The sequence below is a fragment of the Fundulus heteroclitus genome, chromosome 12, assembly GCF_011125445.2.
Source record: "Fundulus heteroclitus isolate FHET01 chromosome 12, MU-UCD_Fhet_4.1, whole genome shotgun sequence".
In the NCBI taxonomy this organism is placed as follows: Eukaryota; Metazoa; Chordata; class Actinopteri; order Cyprinodontiformes; family Fundulidae; genus Fundulus; species Fundulus heteroclitus.
Genome location: NC_046372.1, coordinates 46,233,409 through 46,245,585, shown reverse-complemented (window position 1 = coordinate 46,245,585; position 12,177 = coordinate 46,233,409). Strand labels below are relative to the sequence as shown.

The following is a 12,177-nucleotide window of genomic DNA, read 5'->3' as shown; positions in this document are numbered from 1 at the left end:
TAAGAATTAGTACCAGAATGCTCCCCCCCCCCCATTCCTCATACTCCCTCCTATTGTTGAAGGTTGTGTTAACACCATGATCCTCAACATGTGGTACAATCAAATGCGAAACGGCAATTAGCTGTAAATGTAGAGCTAAAGGTCTAAAAGACATAGTTGTTTGATCCAGTCCTGTCTGGACTCCAATGATCATTAGTAGCAAACCAAGCCTGGACCTCGGACCTGCCTCCTGTCTCGGCCTCACTTGGATCTCACCTGGACTCCGAATTAGCCTCTTTTCACTCCCTTCTGGAAACCTCTACCCTGTGGACTGATTACCTGTGCCTGACCCTCAATCTGTCAATGACAAGATTCTTCTTCAGAGCAATTTCTAGGTGAGAGGGCCATCTTAGGTCCCAAGAAAGAGGGTTTCTTTGCTTTGTGCTTGCTGTTTTTCTTTACAGGCTCTGATAAGTTGTGGCACTCAGCCTGACTGGAAGCACCAGGGCCCATCCCCCGTTTCAGAAAGCTGGGTTAGTCAAAGTCATTTCTGGGGTAAATTCCTGCATACTCTGGCTTTCCCATTTCAGAAAGCTCAGAAGCCTTTACCCTGAGTCAAATTATGACCACAAATAACTCTGTGAAACAACCCTGCTACCGAGCAGAGTTGCTTGGGTAAACTCTGAGTTTTTCTTACTTCTAAACTGAGATCTGCAAAAGGAAGTGTTGGAAAAGGTGTGTCTGTTTCTGGAATAGCCTGAGGGAAAATCCTCCAGAGAGGCTGATCAGACCATGATTAAATGTCAGATCGTTTCTGGATTAATATATTTTCAAGTGTTACAGTTTTTCGCCTCTGTAATTGATTTATCTTAATATTATCAGCCCACATTTCGCTCTTCTAAAACGAGGGGACGCTCTCAGTTCTGAACAATTTCTTCGTGCTGCTCTTCATTGTTATGCAACAGCAGCTTTTTAATAACGTAGAAAAAGAAGAAAGTATTTCAGAGGCAGCTGTTTGTCGCGCTGTCAGTGATGTTACGGTTGCACTCAGTACAGTTTAACTACACAGAATAAAAGCAATACTCTATTCTGTTTCAAAATTTGAGATTTTGAAAAATTCATATATTTTCGTTTCCATTCATATATTATGCTGATTTAATTTAATTAATAAATTATAGGGATTATTTAAATTGATTGTTTTTTTTTTTGTTTTTTTTGTCATGGCCAGTCAACCGGATTGTGACACTGAGAATAAAAGTGAGCAGACACAGTGTTGCTGAGGACGGTGTGGGGATGTAATGCTTAATCTTTTTTCACTATCACTGCAAGCTGTTACTGGTTTAGCTCCCTAGAACAGCAGACTGTCCTGGTGTTGCGCTAAATCTTTTACTCCATCATCATACACCCGAAATCAGGGACATTTCTGGGGACAGCTTTTGCAGGACACGGGTCATCCAAAATGGGGACTGTCTCTGGAAATCGGGGACATCTGGTCACCCTACTCTGAACTGAACAAATCAAATGCGGCGTTTACATGTGGAAAGTACAGCTTTAAATGACGTTTATAAGAGGTACTGCGAACAAAACAACAGCTTTCCTGTCTAACCTTTTATTTTATTACTTTATTTTGGAATCCTAAAATCTCCGACTCTTCTGGAACGCATTTAACTCGGCTCTACTACCGCGTTCCCAGCTTCTATTTTCGATTTCCGAGGCAAATGGCATGCAAACATTAGTCCCTGAATGCGTCATTACGCACATCGATGACGTAATCACGCACAGCGTTTACTCCGCTCTGGCAGACGTGTGAGTTTTGTTGCTGCTTTTCGTATAGCTAACTAGTGTCAAGTTAATTTAGCAAATGCACTGAGTTAAACGTCTCCCCGATGCCACACATCGTCTTACTCGACAGAGTAGCCATCATGTGAAGCTAAGCTGCCTGTTGTGTCCATGTTTGTTAGCTCAGTTAGCTTATCGAGGGGTTAGCTGGGGATGTAATATACTACCAGCTAAATAAGTCTGAGTTCTGTTGTGTGTTTTTTTACGGTGACTTTTTAGCGTCAGCAGAAGCAACAGGGCAACGTTATGCGGACCAGGTGGCCATGGCTTGGAAGTCGAGGACCCGCAGTCTGCAGGTGTTTGACACGGAGCTGAGTGCGGATACGGTGGAGTGGTGTCCGCTGCCCCCCAGCCACGACGTCCTGGCATGTGGGACGTACCAGCTGCAGAAAGCGGTGAGGTTCAACGCGGCTGCAGCTGCTGCACGAACACGGCCCAGCACTCACCGAGAGACTGCCGCCAACTGAGCTCGGTCCTGCTGCACGCCGGTCTAATATAATTACATCCTTTATTTAAAAGCTGCATGTTGCATTTTATTGGGATTTGATGTAGTGGACCAATCCAAAGTAGCGTATAAACACAAAGCAGAGGGAATATGAAACGTGGTATGAATTAGTTTTTAGCAAAAAGCAATGGAAAGTACGGAAGAGGATTAGGGCAATTAAAAAAAAGTCTGACTTTTTTTAGAATAATATCAGAATGCTGACTTTAATCTCAGAATTCTGAGATTAAAGTCAGAATTGAATAGAATTTTATCTTTATTTTTTGAATGGCCCTAATCCTCTTCTGTAGGAAAGAGGGGTGTATCATTTTTAGTTGGGGGCCCCTGGAAAAAAAAAGTCCAGCAACCTGTTCCCTTCAAACGCAGCCTAATTAATCCAGTCTGTGAGATTACATAATTAATCCCAGTTTCAATACAGCTTCACTGTTTTTTCTGAGAACATTATACATAATATTATACATAATAACATGATAAACAAAGAACTTAATTAAAAACCTGGGAACACAGCAGCCAGCCCTCTAATATCCCTATAACTGATTTTGAAAAACTGTTACAGGCAGGCAAGAGCTCCATGTTAGCTCAGCTCTGTGGGTAGAATCTGTTGACAGGACAATTATTACTCATTCACCCTACAAATATGGACTTTATTCATCATCATCATCATGACTTTATTGGAGATACAAATAGGTCCATATTAACAGACATACAATTAAAAATAAAAACATGAAAAGCAACAAAAAAATATATATATAAATAAAATCAATTAAAATAAATAATGACAAAAAAAGACTAAAATGCCAGTGGTTCCACTTCCTGGACTTGAAAGCTGGCTTAAAAGAAAGCCGCTGTTGAAATAAAGTCATAAGAAGTCTCACTTGAGGTTTGCCTCAAGCCCTGTGGAGGACACAGTGAACATTTGGAAATAAATGTGCTCTGTTCAGATAAGGGGAAATGTAACTTTTTGGCCCAAATGCAAAATGCTCCTGCTGCGGATGAGAAATCTTGGCGTGCCCCTGATCACACCGCATCCAGCGATCAAGGGGTTGCAAGAATCGTATCAAAGTCGTAACCTAGCCTGACAAATGTTGCGGCCTGACCTTTTATAAAGCTGCTCTTTCATTCATGCCGCAGGAAGGTGGAGACGATGCCCCCGCCAGCCGAATCGGTCGTTTGTACCTTTTTGAATTTCGGCGTGAGGGCCCGATGACCCCTCCTCTCACCGAGCTACAGCGTCTGGACACAGCAGCCATCTTAGATCTGAAATGGTAAGAGGTCGGGCCTCACCGGCGTGGACGCAGTCGTCATTTCCTCTCCGTCTGTGTTCACTGCTTTGTCCCGTCGTCAGGTGCCACGTCCCTGTGTCAGGCAGGCCGGTGCTGGGGATGGCTGCTGCTACGGGAGAGCTGCACCTCTACACGCTGATGGATGATCAGGTGAGAAATGTAGCTTCAGCGTTGGGTTGAACGGGCTTAAATGAGCTTCTCTGATCCAGAAAATGGAAAAGCCTGCCAGGTTGGAGCTGACAGTAGGATGAGTTTTAACTCCAGACATCAATGTGCTCCAGGACCGAGTCTTAAGCTATCACATGTCCCGTTCTTCCCTCCGGAGCTTTTCACTTCCCGGGCTTCTGTTAGTTCCTGTCGGGGTGCGTTTCACAGCGGGTGTGGCGGTCTGTGCTCATGAATATGTGTATCCAGTAGGAAGGTGGGCGGAGCCTGAAGGCTATGTGCAGTTTGGAGGTGGGGGCGCAGCGGCTGGCTTTGTCTTTGGACTGGTCCACTGGAAGAATGGACAGGTAGTGTATGCTAACAGCGACCCTGCTGCTTTTTTTCCTTCCTAAAAACATCCTCAGCCAAATTGCCGTCCCTGAGTATTCAGCGGCTGTATCAGCCTGTTCCTTCTCTTCCCAGCAGCAGCGACGTACGGGTGGTGTGCAGTGACTCTTTAGGCTGCGTCGGCGTATTCTCCCTGGCAGAAGGAGCTCTGACGGCTCTGTCCCAATGGAAAGCCCACGACTTTGAGGCCTGGATCACAGCCTTTTCCTACTGGAACACACAGCTGGTCTATTCTGGTAACACAAGTCAGGATTATATTCCAACTGCTTATCATGGTTTTGTTTACGCCGCAGCTATTGAAAGTATTACTCAGTTTGTTTCAGAACATTAGCTGAAAAAAAAATCCTTTGATTTTATAGCAGGATCTAGCTGGCCTTAAAACGAAGATGCTAAAACCTCAGACAAGAAACGACACACGACATAATCGGCTATTCATTTGTCCAGTTATTGTTTGATATTTGTACTTTCTTCCCAGGGGGTGATGACTGCAAACTCAAAGGCTGGGATCTGAGAGCTGGTCCGTCGAGCCCCGTTTTCACCAGTAAAAGGTAGACAGCGCCTGAGTTTCTGTGCTACTGCTGTTGTCCTAACTGGCTAACCTTGCTGGTAATTTCTGGCCCCTTGTGTTCAAGGCACTCGATGGGTGTGTGCAGTATTCACAGCAACCCTCACGTGGAACACGTCCTGGCTACCGGCAGGTCAGGATCAGAAAAAGTACAGTGTACCGCTGGGCGATCTGTGGTGTCTGGTCATGGTGTAATTGTGCTTCCATCTTGTGCCCGGCAGCTACGATGAGCAGGTGTTGCTGTGGGACGGCAGGAACATGAAGCAGCCCCTCGCGGAGAGCGCAGTGGGTGGTGGGGTGTGGAGGTTGAAGTGGCACCCGACCCATCAGCACCTGCTGCTGGCTGCCTGCATGCACAATGACTTCCATGTCCTTCACTGCCAGCAGGCCTTGGGTTAGTTCAATTCAATTCAATTCAATTTTATTTATATAGCGCCAAATCATGAAACATGTCATCTCAAGGCACTTTACAAAGTCAAGTTCAATCATATTATACAGATTGGGTCAGATTATACAGATTGGTCAAAAATGTCCTATATAAGGAAACCAGTTGATTGCATCAAAGTCCCGACAAGCAGCATTCACTCCTGGGGAAGCGTAGAGCCACAGGAAGAGTCGTCTGCATTGTCCATGGCTTTGCAGCAATCCCTCATACTGAGCAAGCATGAAGCGACAGTGGGAAGAAAAACTCCCCATTAACGGGAAGGAAAACCTCCGGCAGAACCAGGCTCAGTATGAACGGTCATCTGCCTCGACCGACTGGGGGTTACAGAAGACAGAGCAGAGACACAACAAGAGAGACAAAAAAGCACAGAAGCACACATTGATCTAGTAATCTGTTTAGTATGAGGAGATGGATGAGGAAACACTGCTCCTAGTCTTGGCTATGCATCCAGTCACGGGCTTTAGCTCATTTTACAGCAGGATTTACAGCTGACATAAGCAACTCACCAATAGTATACAGTTTAAGGAAGGCTAATTTAGTTGGACAGTGAATTTATCATGAACTCCTTAGTCTAATCAGGGTAGATTTTTTTTAATCAATTTTCTATCTAAAATAAAGAAATTTCAGTTATTGCTCCTTTTTAATAAACTAAATGCTCAATATTTCAATGAAATGAACAAAGTGTGATTTTTGGGGAAAAGGAAGCTATAAATCTAGTTTATATGATTTTTTTTTTTTTTCTTGTTCTGGAAGATAGTTTTAGTCCTATGTGGGCAACATGAGCATGATGGGGGTCACTCTTGGGAGGCGCGTGCTCTGTAGTCAGGTTTAAGGGCTGGAGGATGTGTCCTAGTCTGCTTTTGAGTAACACTTACTGGTTAGTTGTGGTCCTGTTCACTGTTAAATGAAAGTTATTACCATGGCTTGTAAATGAAAATAATTGTATTGTACCTATTTGTCCATCCCTGGATGATATAGGGGAAAAAAAGCATATTGATCAAATTGAAATTACATTGATCGATGTCAATAATTATCAGAAAATTCAAAGCATATATTTTAAGTGCAGCTTTGGCCATTTTACGCTGTTGCTTAATGACCTATTTTAAATAAAGGACTCTGAATTCAAACACAACCCTTTATTCAACCAACTTTTTATCAAAGTCTTGAAAGAAAAACACGTGCTCTCTGAACTCTGAAGCTTGGTGACGGGACATTCCTGTGTCTGTGTTTGTGATTGGTTGGAAGTTAGTAATGACTGTAGTGTTAACCTACATGATAGGCTAGAATGCAAAAGGAAGGAAAACTGTTCTTCTGTTGAACTTCTTATTGATCCCTTTTTCGTATTGCGCCACACGTCTATCGATCGTTATATATTGTTATTGAATTATCAACCAGCCCTAGTAACTAAGATTTTTGCAAGATATAAAATTTTCTGTATTTTTTAAGGCCTTGTATTAACGAATATCTCCGACTTTAAACGTGTAACAAGCATCGATCGGCATCATCTGTTGCAGGCAGACTTGTAGAGTGTGGTTGTGGACCTACATCTTGATTCCAAGGGCCACAAATGGCCCAGGAGCCAGACGTTAGACAAGCTAACTAAGACAGCTGTACTTTATTTCAGACTCATTGGATTCCCTTCAGGCGTTGTTAGGTATAAACTCCACAAGACTGAATGCTGACACTGAATGAACAGATAGTGTTAGTACGGATATAACAATGTCATTAGAGCTTTTTATACATTTTCCTACTAATTTCCTTTTTATTATTTGAATTCTGCACAGTAAATGTCCCTTTAGGAACAAAGTTTAAAATGATTTATCATATTTTCCCATGTTAACACACAAATGCCTGTCATAAAATGTATAGCCTGAGGTCTTTTAGCTTTGTAAAGAATTGTTTGCTTGTCTTTGCTTAGAGGGCGGTGGAGGAGCTTGTCCGGTTGTTGCCTCCTACATCCTCCACAACTCCTTGGCCTACGGCGCTGACTGGTCCAGGCTGCCCCTTGAGGACCCCGCACCACAGTCCCCTCCTGCCACAGAACCAAAGGAAAGCCTCGCAGAGAGCCGAGGACACTTACGCATCCAGTACGAGTCTCCTACTGCCAGCTTTGACACTTCCCTGGAGGACGACGCGGGACGTTACATCCCAGAGGCCACTGTGACCCCCTCCACCAGCTCTGCTGCATCTCTAGCCCCCAACCCGGACAAGGATGCTTCCTCACTGTCCTGTCTGCTAGCTAGCTGCTCATTCTATGACCATATGCTCCATGTGTGGCGCTGGGACTGGACTCCAGAGGAGACTGGACAGGAGTGCGATCAACTTTGAGCTGGAGTAATGTTGGAGGGCATTATAGATCCATGCTGTAATACTGCTTAAAACTGCAACTGTCCTGTAGATGAGTCTCCTACACCGAAACATATTTACTGCTATTTTGATGACACTGTTTTGATAATAAACACTTTATAATCGTTTATTATTCAGTTATAATCCTCCATGTTTATTCTGCAGCAGTAATGATGACACACACGCCTCCACCCCAACACTAAATTCACCTCTTCATGCAGACCGGAATAATTGTTGGTGCCCTGTAAATATGAATATACTAGCGTATTCTCTAGCCACTAGTGCCACAAAAGAAAAATGGTAATCAATGACTTTGTGTTCCTCTAACTATTCACGACCCAAGCTCTCAAGCAGGGGGTAAAAGTTCACTTCAGGAACTGCAGCAAAGACTGGCATTGACCAAAATATCTATGATGAACCACACCAACCAGTAGTTAGTAGTAATGCCAGGAAAAACGCCCTTCAAACATGGAGTTCCTAAAATGGGACTTTTCATTTCCAAAGTGCTTTTGGTAGGTAATCCAACTAAAAGTGGAAGTACTATCCTCAAGATGCTGATCAAGCAGCTTTGCTGCAAAAAACATGTTAAAACTTACTGACATTCAGGTTAACTTGCCCAACATTGACTTAAGTAAAATAATACTTAGTGGAAATATTTTCAGTCAAATGGAAAAAAAAATCTACGCTTTCTGACATCTTGAAAGTATGTGACCAAATTCACCAGTGAAAAGCAACTGATTAATACTACAGTGGAAATGGGCTTGAGTTGGGGGTCTCGTAATGCCCCCTCTCCCCATTTAAAACCATCCTTAAACATAAGTTGATCATAAAAAAAACATTTTATTGATAAGGAGAGTGTCTGTTTCCCCCGGAGAAATGACTTCCATCGGTGCTGCTTGTTTACCTGACATCAAACCAAAAATATATGAATGTGCAGATTTCTTCAGTAAACTTTAAGCGTTTCATTGGGCCAGCACCAAACTAAAGTTCCAGTATCTACTTGTTCAATGCTGTTTTATCACAGCACAAACCTGAAATCTGTCTACATTCCACGAATGCATCTCTTCAGCCCAATCCATTTCCCTAGTATATTAATGATTGTCACTCTGATTCATACGTTATTACATGCTTATGCCCATTTATTGCTGACTCTGCATTTCCCATTTTCAGATTTCTCTGACAGACCTTTGTGTACAAAAATAAAATAAAACACCTCTTCCTTCCCTTTAGACACCGCTAACTAAACGATCAACACTGAGCATGAAGCCTACCCATGAAAACTCTTTCCATCCTTTCTATGGACATGTCAGAGCCCCGTTCTTTTCATTGAGCCTCCTGGATGAAGGTCTGGAACTGTACCCCATTCTATTTTAGATTTACCATCTCAGCTGCATTTATTCTAGAAATGAAACTCAGTTTTAAATTATTTCACCAGAAAAAAAGATTGACATTAAATAAACAATTTTATTGTGTCCAGAATATCCAGTTCAATGGGTCACTTGAGGCATTTGTTTTTCCTACAAAATGTACCATGAACATCCTCCAGAAGTTGTTTCTGAAGCTTTACCAGCTGTTTTACGGTCCAACTTAAACCCTGACATGTAAATAACCTCTGCCATGGACAGTGATGCTCATCGAATTTATTTCCACATTTTATTTAACACTTCTTAGAAATGACAGCTTTAGTCCCACATGTGTTGAAGGCTGATGTCCCCAGTCCTCCAACATTAACGCACATAGTTCTTAGGGTAGAGCTTGAACAGCTTGCCCTCCTGCGTGGGTTCAAATCCGTACTTCTCCAGCTGACCTCTGCTGAAGGCGCCCTCCTCAAAGTCCTTCTCGATCTGAGGGGTAGCAACCTGATCAAATAAACCCTGGGCAGTCAGCGGAGGTTCCGTCCCCCTCGGTGACCGGTACGAGACGTAGGGTTTCAGCTTGAATCCCTCCAGATGGGGCACCACGAACTCAGGGATCATGGCCCGGACGGACAGGAACTTCCCGCTGGAGAGCCTCAGGCCTGCGGGCCGGGAGCCTCTGCCCTTGTTGTGCGTCCTGGACCCGCGCTTACTGGTGAACTCGGACATCCTGTCCGCGCCGCGGACCAGACCCCTCATCAGCGTGGACAGCACCCCCATGGTTCCTGCTGGTTCTGGTTCTGGATCCGGAAACAGGAGAGGACAGCTGTTAGCATTAGCTCCGCAGCAACACAACACGAAGACAAGGGTAAGGAAGCGCCGACGCGCTGAGCTCTGATGTTCATGCCCCAAAGAGAGACGGACAAACTTTCACAACGCGATCACAATAAACATAAAGGCCTTCTCACCTTGAACGCGCCACAGTACAGGAACAAGTGTGTGTTCGGCCGCCCAATGAACTGCGCGGTGATTGGCCGACAAAAACAAACATCGCCACCAATTAGAATACAAGATACTGGCACGAGCTGTTGGCGATTGGAGGGAAATTTGAGTAAAACTAGGAACCAGTATCGCCTGAACTTCAGAAACCACCACGACATGTTCTTCAAAATAAACCCCTTCATCACATATAGTGTGGAAAACATGCTCTTAAAAAAACACTCTATGCTCCAGGGGATGTTTAGTCAGTGATTAAACCTTAAAAAATAAATTAATAAATAGGGTTTTCATTAACAAAAGGTATAGTCACTGTCAGGCCCGTATTAAGACAATGTGGGGCCCCTGGGCCTCAAAGCCCCCCCCCTTACCCGTGCTGTCCTTTGGTCAAAAACATCAGACATAATCAAGGGGATTTCTGTAATGTAATTTACTATTTACTAACTTACACAACTACATGTAGGCATATGAGCAGTGAGCAATATTCAAATATCTCATTTTAAAATGTTGAAATCAAAAAAATCTTGATTTATTTATCATTTATTATTATTGTGACATCAGTGTTCACAAAACGAATAATGCATGGTCTTTCAACAATTTCAAGTAAATAATATAACAATTTATGAAAAACATATTTTTAAAGCATGTGTCATGTGGTGCCCCCCCATGGTTGGTGCCCCTGGGTACTGGCCCACTGGCCCTTATGGATAATCCGGCCCTGGTCACTGTTAATGATGGATGATGACGATGATTTAATTAAAGCAAAAGAGTGTGCTGAGTGCATTGTGGCATCCCTCAGGAAAGCATGTTGGCTAACATCTGGAGACGTGGGCTGTGTCCGTAAGTGTCCCCTGCTCTCTGTGAGAGGTGTGGACGATGTCTACAACAGCACAAACTCCTCCACTGCCTAAGTTCTGAACTATTGCACGGAAACAATTATTAACTCATCATATCATCAAATGTTTTCCCCGAGCAAAACAACTGACATGGGAGGCAAACTGACAGATTTCAGTACAAAAGAACATTTACGGTGAAAAACACAGTGACAAAGATCCATCCCGCAAAACCAATCTATCTCAATGTGAGATGATTAGAACCGGATTGATGAAGAATGTTGTTTTTCATCATTGAACTTCTATCCTTGAAGAATTCAAGCTGCAGAGGTCCAAGAAATGTTTTTACTCTGACTGATAGCACTGTTTCTAAGTTAGCATCTTAGTCACAGCTTCTGACTTGGCAAAGAACGGAAGGGTTTTAAAAGACTTGGGAGCACTTTTGACCATCTCTAGCGGATTACATAAAAGACTCAATGTGGTCAAACCTGAACCTGACGATTCATCTGCACAAAGCAGAGATTTGTAAAAACACAAGCATCCTTCAAATCACAGCAAAAACTATGCAACAACTATTCTATTGCAGCTCACTCTGTCTGTTGACATCGGTCTAGTTCAGGGGTCAGCAACCTTTACAACCCGCAGAGCCATTTTTGCCCTTGGTCCAGCTAAACTAATTTTGTTTAGAGCCGCAAAAGTTACACATCTGTTTGAAACAAGAGCTTGTTTTTATATTATTCTACAGGAAATTAGTTTACTTTTTTTTATTTATTAAAGATCAACAGTTATTATTTAACCAACAGTATTTTATGTTTAGGTTTAATGCATTTTCTTCAATTGGACATTTGATTTTTATAGCAAATGGCATCAAAATGATGAAAAAGCAACCTATTGACAAAATTATACTTCATTTATCTATAGTAAAATATTCTATAGACTAGTAGTTTCTTTCTTTCTGGAAATGTTATGCATATATTGCAGAACTAGCAATTTTAAATTACCTTTACATTTAGAAACATTTACCAATTTTTTTCCCCTCGCATTTTTGGTCTAAGTTTTTAAGAGCCAAAGCTGAAGGTCTAAAGAGCCTCATGCGGCTCTGGAGCCACAGGTTGCAGACCCCTAATATACTCAGATCACAGACATCTTTTCAGAGCTTAAAGATGGCTCTCTGACAGACTACATTTACCTGAATGATGTGTGGGGGATGTCCTGTATACTTGGCCTGAGGCTGTTCATATACATTTAGTGCTTCAAATAGAGGCAAACAAAGTTGCTGTGCAGCATTCTCAACATTTTATCTGCGTCGCATTCTGCTGATCAATGTATTTTGCAGATTAAAGGGACACTGGAAGATCTTTGGCTTTAGCTGCTGCTGTCTGTTCTGGGGTATTAGCCATCGTATTACAGTTCCTAGCGATTATGGGGTTTGTTACTATCTCAGAAGGTGGAATAGGGACTTAATCCTGGTGGGTGGGCTTC

The 12,177-nt window shown here is 42.9% G+C and overlaps 2 protein-coding genes across 3 annotated transcripts; one reads left to right on the top strand and one right to left on the bottom strand.

Moving 5' to 3' along the window:
* Positions 1-1,682: 1,682 nt before the first annotated feature.
* Positions 1,683-7,648, top strand: dph7 (diphthamide biosynthesis 7). Of its 2 annotated transcripts, none has more exons than XM_012849901.3 (10): positions 1,683-1,785; positions 2,038-2,213; positions 3,452-3,585; positions 3,666-3,753; positions 4,021-4,115; positions 4,234-4,391; positions 4,631-4,703; positions 4,788-4,853; positions 4,942-5,114; positions 7,084-7,648. In XM_012849901.3, exons 2-10 carry the CDS (start codon positions 2,082-2,084, stop codon positions 7,491-7,493), a joined length of 1,329 nt encoding a protein of 442 aa, XP_012705355.2. In that variant the 5' UTR covers positions 1,683-1,785; positions 2,038-2,081; the 3' UTR covers positions 7,494-7,648. The 2 variants fall into 2 exon arrangements, with proteins under 2 accessions (XP_012705355.2, XP_021164927.2); XM_021309252.2 differs by having other exon boundaries at positions 4,231-4,391.
* A 1,313-nt stretch (positions 7,649-8,961) lies between these two features.
* Positions 8,962-9,959, bottom strand: mrpl41 (mitochondrial ribosomal protein L41). The gene is made up of 2 exons (XM_012849970.3): positions 9,835-9,959; positions 8,962-9,660 (listed from the first exon to the last, which is right to left on the bottom strand). Exon 2 carries the CDS (start codon positions 9,644-9,646, stop codon positions 9,239-9,241), a length of 408 nt encoding a protein of 135 aa, XP_012705424.2. The 5' UTR covers positions 9,647-9,660; positions 9,835-9,959; the 3' UTR covers positions 8,962-9,238.
* Between the last annotated feature and the right edge of the window lie 2,218 nt (positions 9,960-12,177).

Excerpts from the sequence above, each read along its gene's own strand:
- dph7 (XM_021309252.2), top strand. The coding sequence starts at position 2,082 with ATGGCTTGGAAGTCGAGGACCCGCAGTCTGCAGGTGTTTGACACGGAG. Across the intron at positions 4,392-4,630 it reads CACACAGCTGGTCTATTCTG|GGGGTGATGACTGCAAACTC; the intron begins GTAACACAAGTC and ends CTTTCTTCCCAG. Across the intron at positions 5,115-7,083 it reads TCACTGCCAGCAGGCCTTGG|AGGGCGGTGGAGGAGCTTGT; the intron begins GTTAGTTCAATT and ends GTCTTTGCTTAG.
- mrpl41 (XM_012849970.3), bottom strand. The coding sequence starts at position 9,646 with ATGGGGGTGCTGTCCACGCTGATGAGGGGTCTGGTCCGCGGCGCGGAC.